Source organism: Callithrix jacchus, chromosome 19 (genome assembly GCF_049354715.1).
Source record: "Callithrix jacchus isolate 240 chromosome 19, calJac240_pri, whole genome shotgun sequence".
Classification (NCBI taxonomy): Eukaryota; Metazoa; Chordata; class Mammalia; order Primates; family Cebidae; genus Callithrix; species Callithrix jacchus.
The window spans coordinates 4,595,064-4,614,376 of NC_133520.1; the positions used below are offsets into that span (position 1 = coordinate 4,595,064).

General features: G+C 42.5%; 1 protein-coding gene across 6 annotated transcripts in view; it reads right to left on the reverse strand.

Annotated features, from left to right (window-relative positions):
* Nucleotides 1-981: 981 nt before the first annotated feature.
* The window catches only part of CNIH4 (cornichon family member 4), a 54,821-nt gene continuing 36,489 nt past the window's right edge, over nt 982-19,313 (reverse strand). For all 6 annotated transcript variants that reach the window (XM_035281445.3, XM_078356442.1, XM_035281443.3 and 3 more), the window contains 2 exons: nt 13,722-13,862; nt 982-4,312 (listed from right to left, as the gene is read on the reverse strand). In XM_035281445.3, coding sequence (XP_035137336.2) covers nt 4,285-4,312; nt 13,722-13,862 — 169 coding nt within the window. In that variant the 3' untranslated portion in view covers nt 982-4,284. The remainder of the gene's footprint in view (nt 4,313-13,721; nt 13,863-19,313) is intronic.

A 19,313-nucleotide genomic window follows, 5' to 3' on the forward strand; every position in this document is an offset into this window, starting at 1 on the left:
TCTCTTTCTGATGGATTAACAGTGCCAGTCAATGTGTTACTTTTAATTAAGCAACACGAGAGGTTCAACTCTCACCCCGGTTGCATCCAGCCTGTGAAACAGGATCTAGAAAACAGGAATTAAAGTGTGTGTTAAACTGACTCCCATTCTGACTAGGTGCTAATGTGTAATGAGAACTGATATAGAAACCAAGATCGCTCCATAACGGATGTAGCAAACCAAATATACAGCAGAGGAAGCCACAGGCAAACCACTGAATTCTCAGCCTGCTGATTCCACCACCCACCCACCCACCCACTCTTCTCCACCCAGCTTCAGAGGGAAGCCACTGAAAAATAAAAGCAGCCTTCACCCAAGAACTTACTAAAGAGCAACCAGAGCTCAGAAACAAGTTAGCTCAGTGAACAGGCCCTTTAACGTGTCCAGACTGATTACTGTGATTACTGTAGGGCAGAATAAACGGAAAGCTCTGAATAACCTCCAGTCATTAGACTATTTAACTGAAGCAAAAAAAAAAGGTTTCTACCTTTTCAAACATTCATGAAAAATATGGATTAGATCCAAAGACTTCATTAAACCAAGAATATTTCAATTTTTGCTATATTACATAGTAAAATCGTGTATTTGGTTTAAAGTGCATAAACTCAGATGACAAAGATCCAGATAAGTGTAGAATTTCAAACTTACCTTCTCTATCTTGCTGCCTATTTCCATATATTACAACAAGTGTATTTAGATTTTGAGGACAACTAATTACACCTCGTATATTTTTCACTACTACTTGGCAAAGTATTACCTGTGGGCAAAGCTGATTTCTCCAGTCTCAAATGGAAACCAGTTATAGCCATTTCCTAGCCTAGCATGTCAGTATTTCATAACGTGACTCCCTTGAAAACAAAGAAGGTGAACTCTGATTATGCTGCTCCATTGCTGCTTCTCTTTGACTTCTTGCTGAAAAAGCAATAGAACACCACAATCAGATGTACTTATTCACTCAACAGTCATTTATTGTTTCTGTGTGCATGGCACTGTGTTAGGTGCCAAGAGCAGAAGGAAGAAGATACAAATATGAATGAGCGTACTCTGCCCTCCAGGAACATACAATCTAAGAGTGATTAATCGCATACAAATAGCTATAGTACCAGATAGAATGTGGTAAGCTGCTATGGGAAGCTTGGTTAGCTCTTGACAAGACCGGGTCAGGTTTTGTTCTCCTGTCGTCTGTGTGGCAGGCATGAAAAGGCAGCCGAGGGACCTGCTAGGCTTTGATGAACTGAGCTGCATCTTGGATCTCGCTTCCTCTGCTCTCTCAGCTGAGCTTGCAGGGATTAACAAAGGGCAGCTGCTACCATGGAAAGAATAGAAGGAAAAAGGCAAGGGAAAATGCTATGTCCTAAAAATATGCACATAGGAGCACTCCATAATAGTCTATTGACTGTGCCCTGGGTACTGCCATTGTAGAGGGACAGGGAAGAGGAGTGGTAAGGGAGAAATAGCACTGGACTGAACATTAGGATTCCATGCTCAGTTATGACACCTTGAGCAATCTCTAGGCCTCAGTCTCTATCTTTGGGATAAGGGAGTTAGGCAAAATGATCTCTAAGTTCCTCTACAACTCTCCAATCAGTGAAAAGCTGAGAAAATGGATAGCATTTTAACCACAGCTTTTTAAACTCAGTGCTTTTGCCTCCCTTTTCATTATTTGCGGAAGTGCCCCCCAAATTTTTTTTTATCTGGGCATGGTGGCTCACACCTGTAATCTCAACATTTTGGGAGGCTGAGGCAGGAGGATCACTTGAGGCCAGGAATTTGATACCAGCCTAGGCAACACAGCAAAACCTCTGTCTCTACAAAAACATTTTAAAAAATTAGCTGGGCATGTTGGTATGCACCTAGTCCCAGCTACTTGAGAGGTGGAGGCAAGAGTATTGCTTGAGTCCAGGAGTTGGAGGCTGCAGTGAGCTGTGATTGTGCCAGTGCACCCCAGCCTGGGCAACAGGGCCATACCCTAACTTTAATTTTAAAAAAAATTTTCTTAACTACAGTGATCCTCCAGCTTCCTGGCTTTGATGGACGACCAACATAAGAAGGAAGAGTTTCTGTTTTTAACCACGGTTGATGTTTCAGAAGTAAGGAGCTCTTGTCCTTTGTTATAAACATGGCACCTTTCTGATTTGCTCAGCCTCGGCAGCTTACGCCTGACGTACTGTGAACTGACAGCCCAAAGGCCCTCTCAATTGCATAGGTCGCTATTTTGGTTACTAAGAATATCTGAATGAGAAGGTAAAAAAGTTCTCTACATGGCTGGGCACAGTGGTTCATGCCTGTAATCCTAACACTTTGGGAGGCTGAGGCAGGTGGATCATTTGAGGTCAGGAGTTCAAGATCAGCCTGGCCAACATAGTGAAACCCTGTCTGTACTAAAAATACAAAAATTAGCCGGGAGTAGCTAGCTGTAATCCCAGCTACTCGGGAGGCTGAGGCAGGAGAATCACTTGAACCCAGGAAACAGAGGTTGTAGTGGGCCGAGATCACACCACTACACCCCAGCCTGGGTGACAGAGCGAGACCCCATCTCAAAAAAAAAAAAAAAAAGCCTTACCACCTTTGAGTTTAAGTAGCTTGTCTCTCAGTTGCAATGATTTCAGTTCTCCAACAGTGTCACTGCTTTAAAAATTTTGAGCAGAACATGAAGAGGCATGGGAAGTTAGGAGGAAAGGCAGAGTGAAGGGACCGTGTTTTAAGCAAAAGGTGCCTCCAAAGGAAAAGGTATGAAAAACAGATGCAAGCAAAGGCATGTCTGCATTACACAGCTTCTTGGCCCCGTGCCTGACAGAAATATAACATTACCACAAGGAGCGACTTCTGTGACCCCAAAGAGGCCAACAGAGCCGAGCTGACTTTGCCTACCATTTCACCATTCCTTTTGTGTGCTGCCAGGGCACTGCTTCCATCCTAGAAACATGGTCTGTCTGTAAGGGAGTTTGGCTTAGTGGCTCCCTTGCTTCTGCCAAGGCTAGACCTAGTCCAGGACCAAAAGGACATGCAACATTTAATCTTTTGGGGACCACACACCCTGTTTAGCTACCCAATTCTATCTCAACTAGAGTGAATAATCCCTTTGGACTCTGCCATAGGACACAGCCATGTTTTGCCCAATGCCAGGGCTTAAGATAGCAACATTAAAGCACAAACTAGGACTGAGGATCAATCGCCAGGTTTATTTTGCCCTGTAAGAGCTGGCAAACAGAGCTGAGGAAGTGAACTGCTCTCACCAACTGCAAGAGTTTACAAACACAGCTCCAAGGAACAGAGTTTGGTTGTATATTGCTATGTCCATGAAATGGCTTGTCCTGGGTCTCCCAATTCACATGGTTAGTGCAGAAGGATAGAACCGTTAATCTGGCACCACGCAGAGCACCAAAAGGCTCAATTTCACTGACAGTGAATGACTATTCCTGCTTCTAATCTTGATTAGCATCTTCTACCAAATCACTTCTCCAAACCCATTAAAATACTTATCAGGGAGATCAAATAGAATTGGAATAACTGTAATATGAAAACCAGACTGGCAAGAGCCACTGGGGACCGTCTGGGTTTGGGGGCGATTGTGGAGGTAGTGGCTTTTAAATGAAAGTTCTGGACAAAGTATTATATTGGTTTTTAAATGTTTCCTTTCCATCAGCAGGAACTACATTGTACCTGGGAAAAATGGCTTATAAGGTTTTACAAATTGTGCAAAGAAATATATATTACGAAATGCCATTTTCTGTGGACATTCTTGTGAAGAGACTTTTAGCTGACAGTCTCATAAATTTTAAAGCATGCTAAATGAAGCTGCCGCAACACAGGCAAAAGGGTCATTAAAATTTTCTTCTATTGTCCAGATCAACAGTGTTGTTTTGTACACTTAACTTTTCAGTAGACCTGAAGGGCACCTTTGCTATCTCTTCAGTTTGCCCTTTAAAGTGTGTTCTTTACTTCTTGGCATGCAAAGCTGGGATGGCACTCCTGTTCCTAAATACAAATAACCACCTTCAGCAGATGATGAAAAACACTTTCAGGTGTTGGCGTTCAGCCTAAAGTTGAGAGCTAGAAATCTAGAAACTCAATTCATGTTTTTGAAATACTTTATATGGTAAAAATACAGCAAAAATAGTTTTTTGTTCAAAGAGGAAAAATATATACTGCTATGGTCACGGTTCTAAGGATGATTTAAGACGTCTCTGGCTCCTCATCTGTGCACTGTAGTGTACGCTGACTTCAACCACGGCTTCTCCAGCTTCAGTCATTTATCAAAGCTAAGATCATACTGTGGAAAGAAGAAATTAACATTACTAATGTTTTCTCCGGAATGTTCCTACAGAGCCTGGTCTGTCCAGACTTGTGTCCCTACGGTTTATGAAGGAGCAATCATTTGAGTAAAAGACAATCATTCATACCCAAAGGCAAGAATATATTAGGGTCTTTCATGTCCAAACTTTTTCACTAAAAAAGAGTTATTGGGGGCGGGGAGGTAGGGAAAGTATAATTTAAAACCTATGTTTTCCTTCACAGAAATTGGTAAAATATTTAAAAAGAAAGAAAGAAGGAAAAAAAAACCTATGTTAGGCTATAGTTAAAAAACAAACACACAAAAACGAGCTCGGTCAGTTAAAAAAACAAAAACAAAGCAAAACAAAAAAACCACCTATGTCCAGGAAAAAACCTCTAAATTCTCTAGCCAGATACTGTTGTATGCCTGGACCCTCTTCTTCCCATCCAACACCCCATCAAAGCAGTAATTTCCTACTCAGGTATTGTGATCGGCTCTAGGGCACCTTCTTGGGGAAGCTGGCTCAGCCCAGGGCAGTTGGACAGCCTCCTTCCTCAGCTCTTCCTGCTGCTGTGGCTCACCTGTTGTCTCTACCACTGGACTATGAGCAGCTCTGAGATGAAAGCAGGGCCCAAGCATCACCACTCTCATGTTCTGCTAGCACCCCAGCCTGCAATTACCAAGCTCCAAGCTTACTGTAGGGATTCTGTGCTGCTCCTTTGTGTCACTTGCAATGCTCTACACAATGTCTACACACGGCAGTCAGTCACTCAATAAACACTGTGCCGCTAAAACTGCCACAGTTAACAATGACGAAACCATTCTTTCCTTTGAAATACTGGGCTCAGCCTTGCTCTGCTGAAATCAAATGCTAAAATACACAGAAATATCCTTCCATCACTAGTGGTATAAATAATTATCCAGGCCGGGCGCGGTGGCTCACGCCTGTAATCCCAGTACTTTGGGAGGCCGAGGCGGGTGGATCACGAGGTCAAGAGATCGAGACCATCCTGATCAACATGGTGAAACCCCGTCTCTACTAAAATTACAAAAAAATTAGCTGGGCATGGTGGCGCACGCCTGTAATCCCAGCTACTCAGGAGGCTGAGGCAGGAGAATTGCCTGAACCCAGGAGGCCGAGGTTGCAGTGAGCCAAGATCGCGCCATTGCACTCCAGCCTGGGTAACAACAGCAAAACTCCGTCTCAAAAAAAATAATAATAATTATTATTATTATCCAAATTTAACCATACTAAATGTACTCAATGCACAGTAAAAATTAATGATAGTTGCTAATATTTAAGATTTTTTTATTTTTACTATGGGTCAGTATAAACCTAAGTGTCTTACATGTATTATCTCACTTAGTCCACATTAAAATGTGATAAGTACTATTAATATCATTAATATTCCCTTTTCAGATGAGAAACTGAGGATCAGAGAAGTTAAGAAACTTGTCCCAGGTCGGGCATGGTGACTCATGCCTGTAATCCTAGCACTTTGGGAAGCTGAGGTGGGTGAGCCAAGATCATGCCACTGCACCCCGGCCTGGGTAACAGAGCAAGACTCTGTCTCAAAAGAAAAAAAAAAAAAGAAAGAAAAGAAACTTGCCCCAGACCTCAATGTAAGTGGTAGAGCCCACATTCTACTAGGCTAGCACCAAATCCAAAAACCAAATCCTCTAAAGAAGATGAGGGCCGGGCACAGTGGCCTATAATCCCAGCACTTTGGGAGGCCGGGGAGGGACAATCACCTGAGGTCAGGAGTTCGAGACCAGCCTGACCAACATGGAGAAACCCTGTCTCTACTAAAAATACAAAAAATTAGCCAGGTGTGGTGGTGCATGCCTGTAATCTCAGCTACTTGGGAGGCTGAGGTAGGAGAATCATTTCAGCCCGGGAGGTAGAGATTGCAGTGAGCCGAGATCATGCCACTGCACTCCAGCCTGGATGACAGAGCGAGACTCCATCTCAAAACAAAAAAAAAACAAGAAGATGAGCGTTTTTTCAAAACTTGAATTCCATTTAACAAGCCGTGAAATGTCAACAAGGTGCAAGGTACAAGGCAAGGTGTGGCAGGTGTTGGATAAAAAGATGAGGAACATAAAATCTCTGCAATCAAAAGAGCTAATGACTTGGTATTAGCAGCAAATCCACTGTTTAAAAACAGCAACCAAAAGAGAAAAGTGCTGCAAGGACATCCCCCGGCCCCTCGAACCGTATGTAACACCAAAGGGGAAGGTAATAGCAAGGTGGCTGAACACGACAGAATAATAGGGAAGGGGAAAGGAAGGGAAGAGAAAAGCAAACGGTACAGCCAGTGAAGTACACAGCTGCCAGGCAAACCAGTTACCCAACTCGCCTTTTATTTAGTTTTAAAGAACAATACTTTAAACTTGCCCCAAAATTAAATCTTAATTCCTCCAGTCCAACTCCCCACTACTTTAAATTCAACAACTAAGAGTTCAGAAACTCATATACATTTTTAAATCCTAAGACTTTGTTGGGTCTGCTAAGTAAGACACTGCTCTCCAAGCCTACATTTACTCCCCAGAGCATGACTACATGGGCTGCACCTACAGCACTGCCCCCAGGGGATGCCTGCTCTAGTTTACTTTCCAACAGCATGAAAGGATAGGGGGATGAAGAAAGGATAACCTTGGCCAAGCCAATTCTAGCTTTTTATCTTTTCAGAAACATATATAAGGGAACATATATGATGATAAAGATACAAAAATAAGAGAAACAAGAATAGATGCATCATTATATTCTCCTCATTAACCTTTTTTTTGTTTTTGCTCCTTTTTCATCATCTTTGATACTTGGATTAAAAACTAAGCACATTAGTAATAAGGTAGGATATGAGAACCAGAAACTGAGACCAGTGTGCTTTTTCTGTCCTAGTTTTTAAAATATAGGCTTGAGTGTAGTGGCACAATCTTGCCACGCTGTTGCCAGGCTTGAGTGTAGTGGCACAATCTCAGGTCACTGCAACCTCTGCCTCCCTGGTTCAAGCAATTCTCCCGCCTCAGCCTCCCGATTAGCTGGGAATACAGGCAGGCACCACCACGCCCAGCTAATTTTTGGTATTTTTAGTAGAGACTGGGTTTCTCCATGTTGGCCAGGATGGTCTCGATCTCTTGACCTCATGATCTGCCTGCGTTAGCCTCCAGAAGTGCTGGGATTACAGGTGTGAGCCACCACGCCCAGCCACAATCTAAACTCCAATTTTAATCTAATCCACTAATGGGTGGATTTAGCACAGTGAAAGGATTTTAGGAAACCTTCTTTGTCAGGCAGAGGCTAAAATGGTTCTGACTTCTAAACTATTTCAGACAAAACAGCAATTGTTAAAAAAAAACTGCTATATCTATATAGTCTCTAATCAAGTATTTTCTGAGTGGCAGAAGTTTACTTCAGTAAAAGTTTTTCCTAATAGTCCTTACGTCTATGTGAAAAATTAAACTCTACCTAGGGGAAAAAATAAAAATGATCCAATTAAAGCTTTGATACAAAGGTTAAGCCTGATTCTAGCTTCTCAACGTTTACTCAAATCATATAACAGAATTTTTTTTCTCCTTGGCTCTCTTCTATGCATCTATGATGGATAAAGGGAAAAGTGGCATGTTCCCCTCTAACACACACACAAATAGTTCAAAACAGGACTATATAGGCTTCCAGTGTCTGATGCCAATCTTTCATATTAATTCTCACTTCCAGTGTGTTATAACTAGAGGACTGATACAACTTTACCACGACAGACCATTCAGCATGCTGGAGAATCAGCATCACACCTAAATTACTTATTGCCAAGAAAGATCAGCACAATTTGGATCAAAGTTGCTGAAAGCTGCTGCCAGTGGTATGATCCCCCAGAGACCATGAGTGGGATGGTCACTGAGGCACATATATTAATGCTTATAACAGGCAGTGGAACTCCAAGTTGTATCCTACTAGAGCAGGAAAAAAATAGCAAAGACAGTTTTAAGCATGATGATGGCCTCAACCGCTAAGGCATAACTAAGATGCCACAGGGTAGATCTACTGCAGGTCAGACAGAAAGCTGATTCAATGACACATAAATAATTTACAGGGCCACAAGGAACTTACATAATCCCCGAAAGTTCCACAATATCAATGCAAAAATCCTATAGTATAGTAATATCTCATGTAAGAATTCACTCAAGGTAGTAGCAAAAATACTAAAAGAAAAACAGTAAAGTTATAAAATAGAGTCTCAAACCCTCTTAAAAGGCCTAAAAGTTTTTTCATAGTTTCAGTGAAAGTTTCAGCTAAAAGCAGCCTAATTCCTCTTTACATTTAGTTACTAAGTAAAACAAATAGCCAAAGTACGCAGAGGAGTTTGCCTAACTGCTTTACTCATGTAGTCTTAACACGTAAGCCAAATAATCCTCTCAAAAAAAGTCCATCAAAAATATTATCTACTAACAGTGTCTGCTTTAAGCATCAAAACCTGTGCTTTAGTTTTCACTCTAGTAGTGTTAACTCAAGCCTTTGTCAATTAAACTCTACTAGATAAATGAGGTCTCGCCAGCTAAAGGCTGGCAGCTGAGCTGTTCACAGCGCTCTCCAGAGTGCCTGGAAGCCGCCCAGTCACACTCAGCCAAACTGGCGAAGCATAACATCCGTGTGTCAGTGTACTCTATTCATCCGCTGTTAAGTCAAAGTCTGCAGGACAGACCCCCGCAAGTGGTAACCCCAATAGCGGCACCCAGTGTGGGGCAACCCCAACAGTAGTGCAGCCGTGTGAGGGAAACTGTTAAGAGAAGCTGACATAATCATTGCTGTGAAAAGAACGCAACAAGCGGAGCCTTCCATAGCCCAGTTGGTAGAGCGGAGGACTGTAGTGGAGGAAAAGAACGCAACAACCCCCCCAAAAACAAAAGTGCAGAAGACCACGACGTCGAATCAGTAAAAGAGTAAGTCAGGGCTCAAGCCTGTAATCCCAGCACTTTGGGAGGCCGAGGCAGGTGGATCACGAGAGATCGAGACCAACCTGGTCAACATGGTGAAACCCCGTCTCCACTAAAAATACAAAAAATTAGCTGGGCATGGTGGCACGTGCCTGTAATCCCAGCTACTCAGGAGGCTGAGGCAGGAGAATTGCCTGAACCCAGGAGGCGGAAGTTGTGGTGAGCCGAGATTGCGCCATTGCACTCCAGCCTGGGTAACAAGAGCGAAACTCCGACTCAAAAAAAAAAAAAAAAGAGTAAGTCAGTAAGTCATCAGTACCCACTAAAGACTACCAAGTTCAAGAAAAGATTGTTCAGGCTAAAGTTTCATCAGTTCAACAAAAACAGTGTATAAAAATATTAACACAGTTGCTTAAAGCCAGTAAAGCAACAGTTTCACAGGCTCATTTAAAAGACCGAATGCAAACTTGTTTCCCGAAGTCCGCAGTTTCCAGAAAAAAAGAACACTAGACTTCTCTAAGAACAAGTGAGGAAAAATCTTAAACAGCATGATGCACAGAGGCAACAAGTCCCCGTAACTTAATCACCACGCCAAAATCACACACACACACACAAAGTTTTGTGTAAGCCCCCTACTCCAATGAATAAGAAAAAAAGCATTCGAAGGGGAGCTCTTAGCCTGCCTAGTAATGCAAGATCAACAAGGCAATCAAATACATAAAAAGATAAGAAAAGCATTACAGACCAAAGCTGTATGGCCAAGCGACCAGTAAAAAAGCCCAAAAACCCAAAGCCAGCAGATGCTCCTGAAAACAGCCCGCACGCAGCAACGGCAACGAAGAGCCAGGCTCAGCGCGCCAAAGTTAGCCCGCTAAGGATGCGCACGTAGGAAGTTCTTCCCAGGCAGCAGCAACTGCACAGTGGCTAAGAGGAAGGAGCAGGGCACGTGGAACGCGGCGGCCGACCGGAACCCACACTGCTGCTCTCTAGCTCCGTGGGCAGCCCACAGCAAAACTTCCTATGTTCCTTGTTTACAAGCTCTGCTAAAATTTAAGTAGAATTTAAGAATTTGTAAGACCTTTTTCTAATAATTGCCACTGTTGTTATTCCTTACCCTTAACATAGTTCTTTTAAAATCCTATTTAAGTAAACAGTAACCTCTGAGAAAGAAGTTACAGCTAGCCCATAAATGAAAGCGCAATTAAAAGTCATATAGCTTTGTCCCCAGTAAAATAAATACTATTAACTAATAACTTGCAAAACCTGTTTTCTCTAGTAAAAGGCAACACTACTAGCACAAGCCTTATTTACCCTTAATTTTCTAAATTTAAATAACAAATTTCAAAAAAGCACTTTGCTAAAACCTCTCAAGACAGCAACAGAGAGATAAGAGAAATAAAACAAAAAAGTAAAAAAAAATAATAAACACAAAAAGTAAAACTAAAAAACATAGTGTAAAAATGAGAGAAAGAGACAAGGAAGCAAAGAGAAGTAAAACAAAAAGAGAGGGAGAAAAAGACAAAGTCAAGGCATGTTAAAAATTGTAAAAGTCATAAATCTTATAAAAACTTATGGAGTGGCAGAGGAGTGGTAAAAAAATTTATGCAGAAAATGTATAATTTTTGTTTCAAAAGTCTAAGCAAGTTTTAAAATGTTAATTGTGAAAAAAAGTCTATGTAAACATATTAGCTAAAGTTAAAAAAAGTATCCAGATTTTCTGTAAACTGAACACTAAAATACAGCACAAGTTTTTCTTAAAGCACTAACCTGCTCTCTTGTAAAAGTTATAAAGGTCTCTTAGCACAGGCACCACCTCTAAAACTTCCAGTATGCCAGCACCAGCCTAAAAACTACGTCCTCATTTAAAAACAAAACAAAACCTCAAGCCAGCCTAAGAAAAACCCTAGACACATGCCCCAAACGTCACCTGAAGAATGCTAAAAAAGAATGCAAGAGGCTAAGCGAATCCTTCTCCAAACAGACAGCATTCACTTCAAATAATTTGTTTTTATTCTCTCACTCGGCCTGCAACCTGTATCTGCTACACTCTGTTAAGCCCATCTTCTTTCTGCCTTTTTTCTGTCCTGTTACTTAGACACCCACTTCCAGCCTATAATAATGTAACTACTTGGCCAAAAAAATTAACATACCCCAAGTAAAATCCATGCCACCCCAAAGCACCTTACGGTGCCTAGGACACCTTAGTGCCTCCCTTAACACCTAGCATAAAACACATCATAGTTCCAGTCACAACCACACTATAACCTTTATTCATAATCACACTAATCAGTGCCTAATTAGCATTAGCCATCCATATGTTTTCCTTACAAGAACTAACATTTCCATGATTCCCCAAAACTCCACGTTTGTAACCCAAGTGCAAAAACAAGCTGAGTTTGCCTCCGGCATCGCTAATTACAATATATCTAATTTAAAAATTACTAGTGTCATAGTATTAAAAAAATCTGAAGCATTCCTACCAGTCAATTTAACAGGCAATTAGCAAAGTTCCTCTGCCCTTTCCACCTTAAAACACGCCCTGTCCCAAGTCAAACACAAAAGATTCATAGTTACACTCATGGCCCTTATCATCTCACGCATAGTCATCCTAGCAACTGCCAGCCTAGCAGCAGTGTCTGTTACTTAGTCAATAAAAATAGCTGCTTTTATAAATAATCTAAACAAAAATGTGTCTAGTTAACTTCTTTTACAGCAAAGTATAAATCAAAAAATTCCTGCAGGTCTTCAAGTCCTCAAAGCTGCTGTAGAGCATGTGGAGAAGAGACAAGAAGCACGAGCATTCCAACAGCAAGTAAGCGCGGTGGAGAAGACACAAGAACACGAGCATTCCAACAGCAAGTAAGCGCGGCTAAGAACTTAACCCTATGTGTCACTTCTCTACCATAAAAGCAATCAATACATAGTTAAGATAAAGCGAAACACCTCTAAAAAACCTTTCGTAACAATTTAACAGCAAATGTAAAGCAACTTAGAACTAAAATTATTAATTCCCTTCACACTGTATCTACACACCCAACAAACAGCCATATAGAAAGGTGTGCAAAATCGTCTCTCCTAGTTAAACCACCCTCCTAGAAATCACTCTTTTTTTTTTTTTTTGAGGCGGAGTTTCGCTCGTTACCCAGGCTGGAGTGCAATGGCGCAATCTCGGCTCACCGCAACCTCCGCCCCCTGGATTCAGGCAATTCTCCTGCCTCAGCCTCCTGAGTAGCTGGGATTACAGGCATGTGCCACCATGCCCAGCTAATTTTTTGTAATTTTTAGTAGAGACGGGGTTTCACCATGTTGACCAGGATGGTCTCGATCTGTTGACCTCGTGATCCATCCGCCTCGGCCTCCCAAAGTGCTGGGTAGAAATCACTCTTTAACTAATAAAAATGTTTCTGACTGTACTCATAACTGTTCTATGTTAAAATGCAAAACCAGAAAAAAAGCAATAACCACCTTGCCTAACAGACTAGTTGCTGCAACATCTCTTCAGTCAACAAAACCTAATATTAAAAACAAAACAGGGGAGATATAAGAATTCACTCAAGGTAGTAGCAAAAATATTAAAAGAAAAATAGTAGAGAAAGTTATGAAACACAGTTTCAAACCCCTTCAAAAGGCCTAAGTGTTGTTTCATGGTTTCAGTAAAAGTTTCAGCTAAAAGCAGCCTAAATCCCCCTTGCATTTAGTTAATAAGTAAAACAAGTAACTAAAGTATGTAGAAGAGTTTACCTAACTTGTTTACTCATGTAGTCTTAACACTAACCTTTTAGCCAAATAGCCCTCTCAAAAAAAAGTTAAACAAAAATATTACCCACTAATAGTATTTGCTTTAAGCATCAAAACTTGTGCTTTAGGCCAGGTGCAGTGGTTCACGCCTGTAATCCCAGCACTTTGGGAGGCCGAGGCAGGTGGATCACGAGGTCAAGAGATCGAGACCATCCTGGTCAACATGGTGAAACCCCGTCTCTACTAAAAATACACAAAATTAGCTGGGCATGGTGGCGTGTGCCTGTAATCCCAGGTACTCAGGAGGCTGAGGCAGGAGAATTGCCTGATCCCAGGAGGCGGAGGTTGCTGTGAGCCGAGCTCGTGCCATTGCACTCCAGCCTGGGTAACAAGAGCGAAACTCCATCTCCAAAAAAAAAAAAAACTTGTGCTTTAATCTTCACTCTAGTAGTCTTTAACTCAAACCTTTGTTAATTAAACTTTATTAAAGAAATACGAGTCTCACTAGGTATAAAGGCTGGCAGCTGAACTGTTTACAACTCTCCAAAGCACCTATAAGCTGACCGGTCACATTCGGTCAAACTAGCAAAGCATAATGTCTCTGTGTCAGTGTACTTTATTTAACCATCGTTTAGTCAAAGTCTGCAGGACAGACCCTCACAAGTAGTAACTCCAACAATCTCGTCCTTCAAAAACAAATATGGCCTCTAAGAAAATACCAGGACTCTAAACTCACCTGTAAAGATACATGAAGAAACAGAGCAAGTGGAAACCAAGTTTGATCATGGCTTCTTTCATGTGTGACTTCAGCTGCCCTCGGTTGTGTATTTCTGTTGGATCAAACACTCCCATGTTACCACTTGGCACCATAATGTATCTGACGAATCAAAGGACACACACATTAGAAGCAAAATCAAATCATAGGCATATATACTCAAATATAAGTAGCCAATAATATCAACTATTAAAAGTGGACCACTCAGGCCAGGTGCAGTGGCTCACGACTGTAATCCCGGCACTTTGGGAGGCCGAGGCAGGCAGATCACTTGAAGTCAGAGTTCAAAATCAGCCTGGCCAACATGGTGAAACCCCGTCTCTACTAAAAATACAAAAATTAGGCCAGGCGCAGTGGCTCATGCCTATGATCCCAACACTTTGGGAGGCCGAGGCGGGTGGATCACGAGGTCAAGAGATCGAGACCATCCTGGTCAACAAGGTGAAACCCCGTCCCTACTAAAAATACAAAAATTAGTCGGGCATGGTGGCACGTGCCTGTAATCCCAGCTACTCAGGAAGCTGAGGCAGGAGAATTGCTTGAATCCAGGAGGTGGAGGTTGCAGTGAGCCAAGATCATGCCATTGCACTCCAGCCTGGGTAACAAGAGCAAAACTCCGTCTCAAAGAAAAAAAAAAAAGTAGTCGGGCATGGTGGCAGGCACCTGAAATTGAAATCCCAGCTACTCAGGAGGCTGAGGCAAGAGAATCACCTGAACCCAGGAGGCAGAGGTTGCAGTGAGCCAAGACTGCACCATTGAGCCCCAGCCTCGGTGACAGAGCAAGACTCCATCTCAAAAAAAAAAAAAAAAAAGTGAACCAATCATACCAGCCTTAAAATTCATACCACATATGGACAGAGTAGTATGACAATGTCATGGGCTGCCATTTAGTTTCCTTTTTATTTATTTATTTTTTTGAGACGGAGTTTCACTCTTGTTACCCAGGCTGGAGTGCAATGGCGTGATCTCGGCTCACCACAACCTCCGCCTCCTGGGTTCAGGCAATTCTCCTGCCTCAGCCTCCTGAGTAGCTGGGATTACAGGCACGCGCCATGATGCCCAGCTAATTTTTTGTATTTTTAGTAGAGACAGGGTTTCACCATGTTGACCAGGATGGTCTTGATCTCTTGACCTCGTGATCCACCTGTCTTGGCCTCCCAAAATGCTGGGATTACAGGCGTGAGCCACCGCGCCCGGCCCTTAGTTTCCTTTTTAAAGTTACAATACTATTAATTTTCTGTCCTCTGAAATGAATACAGTAACATTCCAGAAAAGGGTATTTTATGCACTAAAATCCTTTTACTTACCTGTAGAAAACCACATACCAGTCATTTCTACAGCTCTTTTTTATTACACAAAGGTTAAAGGAGGCTCCAAACCCAAACCAATTTTATTAAGTTCTTAGAAACTTCATTATGGTAACAGGGAAATTAAGGATGCTGGGTTGAGAGGATCAGTGAGTTTAAGTGTCTGGGCTTCAAAATCCAGCCTGTGTCATCTGTGTAACATATATGTCCTAACCTAGAATGTCCATGAATTCTTCCTGCTCTCACATCTAAGCTTCTTCTAGTACAACCTTAGACTGTACTTGTCACAGAACTTCTCAATTATCATCTCTTTGAAATGCTAAGAACTCTCTGAGTTCCACAAATCTGAAATCCTCCTTAAAATTCCAGAAGCCCAACTATAGCTGAATAGAGGGTAGTTTCATTGGAAGATCCAGAAAACGTCTCATCCTTGTGTAACTTCTAGGTTATCTAATAAGTGTCACCATTTTCTTAGTGACCCTTAAAAACTTGATCTTACCAAACTCGGGCTTCTCTCCTCCTCATCTTCCGTGGTCAGTCCATCAAACCCTGGTCCAGTCTTTCTTCTACCACCACTTATTTAGCTGTCTCCATTTTTATTTTTTAGGTTTTTTATTTTTGTGGGCACATAGTAGGTATATATACTTATGGGTTACATGAGATATTTTGATATAGGCATGCAATGTGTAATAATCACATCAAGGTAAATGGGGTATCCATCACCACAAGCTTTTATCCTTTGTGTTACAAACAATCCAATTGTACTCTTTTAGGTTTTTTTTTCTTCAATTTTTTTTTCCAGACGCAATCTCTGTTGCCCAGGCTGGAGTGCAGTGGCACAATCTCGGCTCACCACAACCTCCTCCTCCTGGGTTTAAGCAATTCTCCTGCCTCAGCCTCCCGCAGCTGGGATTACAGGCACCTGCCACCACACCCGGTATAACTTTTGTATTTCTAGTCGAGAAGGTCTCACCATGTTGGTCAGGGTGGTCCTCAACTCCTGACCTCAGGTGACCCACCACCTCGGCCTCCCAAAGAGCTGGATTACAGGCGTGAGCCACCGCACCCAGGCTTCTTTCAGTGATTTAAAAATGTACAATTAAATTATGTTTGCTATGGCCACCCTGTTGTGCTAGCAGATACTAGGTCTTATTCATTCTTTCTATTTTCTTTGTGCCCATTAACCTTCCACACTTCCCCGCTAACCCTGCTACCCCCCGACCTCTGGTAAACCTTTCTTCCACTCCCTATCTCCAAGAGTTCAACTGTTTTAAAATTTAGCTGCCACAAATGAGTGAGAACAGGCAAAGTTTGTCTTTCCGTGCCTGGCTAATTTCACTTACTGTAATGAACTCCAGTTCCATCCTTACTGTTACACATGACAGGATCTCATTCTCAGCTGTCTCTTTCTCATTCCCAGTGTCATAACCCTGTTCCAGCATATATTATCTCACCACAGTCTCTCAACTGGGTTTCCCTACCTACTTCTCCAAATTGCTTCCAGGAAAATCTTCCCAAAGCATAATTTATTTCACCTCAACTTAGCTGCTCAAAAACATATAAAGCAAAGAAGATATATGAGTGACTAATAAACACATTAAAGGATACTTAGTATCATTAGTCATTAAGGAAATGTAAATGGAAACCACAATGAGATAACTTCACACCCAACAGTATGGCTAAAATTTAAAAATACACACACAGACTGGGTGCAGTGGCTCACACCTGTAATTCTGGGAGGCCAAGGTGGGCAGATCACCTGAGGTCAGGAGTTCGAGACCAGCCTGGTCAACATGGTGAAACCCCATCTCTACTAAAGATACCGAAATCAGCTGGGTGTGGTGGCGGGTGCCTGTAATCCCGCAGGAGAATCACCTGAACCTGGGAGGGGGAGGTTGCAGTGAGCTGTGATTGCGCCATTGTACTCCAGCCTCGGTGACAGAGGACAAGACTTTATCAAAAAAGAAAAAAAGACACACACAATAAAAAGTGTTGGCAAGGATGTAGAGAAACTGGAACCTCCAATAAACAGTTGGTGGGAATGTCAAATTGTGCAGATGTGGCTGGGCACAATGGTTCACAGCTGTAATCCCAGCACTTTGGGTGGCTGAAGTGAGAGGATTCCCTGAGCCCAGGAGGTTAAGGCTATAATGAGCCAAGATCATGCCACTGCGTTCCAGCCTGGGCAAGAGAGGGAGACCCTGTCTCAAAAAAAAAAAAAATAGTGCAGCTGCTTCCAAAAACATTCAGGCAGTTCCTCAAAAGGTTAAATATAGAGTCACCATATGACAGTGATTCCACTCCTAGGTATTTGCCTCTTTGTCCTGTAGACTACTGTACTTTATGTCTAACAGCAAAGAAGATATATGAATGACTAATAAACACATTAAAGGATACTTAACAGCATGAAGTACGGTAGTCTGAAAATAGAAAATAATCTGTTGATTTTTTAAACCTTTTTAAACTGGAGGTAAACTTGTGACCAGCAGACAGTCAACCTGCCAGTGCAGTTACCAGGGCAATAAATAGACATGATCTTTGTCTTTATAATTAAATAAAAATTTGGGGGTTTTTAAATTTTGTTTTTGAGACTGAGTCTCATTCTGTTGCCCAGGCTGGAGTGCAGTGGTGCAATCTCAGCTCACTGCAACCTCCGCCTCCCAGGTTCAAGCAATCTCCTCCGTCGGCCTCCCAGGTAGCTGGAACTACAAGCCCATGCCACCACACCTGGCTAATCTTTGTATTTTAAGTAGAGACGGGCTTTTGCCATGTTGGCCAGGCTGGTCTCAAGATCCTGACCTCAGACGATCCACTCACCTCAGCCTCCCAAAGTGCTGGGATTACAGGTGCGGGCCACCATGCCCAGCCTAAAAAAAGAATCTTTGGACTTGACTTCGTAGAGCCTTCTACCACCATCCACAAAGAAGCCATGCCAAAGCTGGCTCTTCTAGCATGTTTTCATTTCTAGTAGAGACGACTGACAGTACGGTCTGCTATAACATTAAGATCCACAGTCTCAAAGGTTCAAGTCCCCATTCTCACTCCCAAAGCTGTGTTTCACTCAGTGAAACTAGAGGGAGACCTAGCTGTGCTAAAAGTCAACCTGGGACTAGCCCTCAGCAGAAGTGTAAGTAATCTGTGTTCCCAGCTCAGAGTTCATGTTAGGGTGTTGGTCTATGCAACTAATCATGGGAGAATACTAAGAAACTTGAAAGACGCCAGGTGCAGCGATGTGCACCTATAGTCCCAACCACTCAGGAGGCTAAGGTGGGAGGATCACTTGAGCCCAGGAGTTCAAGGCTGTAGTACACAACATGCCTGTGTATAGCCATTGAGCAATACAGACACACTTCATCTCTTAAAAAAAAAAAAAAAGGCTGGGTGCAGTGGCTCAAGCCTATAATCCCAGCACTTTGGGAGGCCAAGGCTGGAGGATCACAAGGTCAGAAGTTCGAGACCAGCCTGGCATGTGCTTGTAATCCCAGCTACTCGGAAGGCTGAGGCAGGAGAATTGCTTGAACCCAGGAGGCGGAGGTTGCAGTGAGCTGAGATCACACCACTGTACTCCAGCCTAGGTGACAGAACGAGTCTCCAGCTTTAAAAAAAAAAAAATCAGCTGAGTGTGGTGACTCATGCCTGTAATCCCAGCAATTTAGGAGGCCAAGGCAGGTGGATCACCTGAGGTCTGAAGTTCGAGACCAACATGGAAAACCACATCTGTACTAAAAACACAAAATTAGCTGGGCATGGTGGCACATGCCTGTAATCCCATTTCCTTGGGAGGTTGAGGCAGAAGAATCGCTTGAACCCAGGAGGCAGAGGTTTTGGTGAGCCAAGATCACACCAAACCACTGCACTCCAGCCTGGGCAACAAGAGCAAAATTCCATCTCAAGAAAAAAAAAGGCCAGGCACAGTGGCTCACGCCTGTAATCCCAGCACTTTGGGAGGCCAATGTGGGTGGAGCTATAGCAGAGCAGCAATCCATTAATATAACAACTGCAGGCTTGTCAAGATTATTGCAGAGGTCTTCTCTAGAAAGCATGCTATGTATAATAGTCCAACTATAAAATTATACACAGTCATGGTTTCCATTGAGCTCATTTTGAACAAACTTCCTAAATTTATTAAGTCAAAAATTTTAATAAATTACATAATTTGCAGCTTTTACATGTAATTCCAGCCTGGCGACATGGCTCACGCCTATAATCCCAACACTTTGGGAGGCTGAGGTGGGCGGATTGCTTG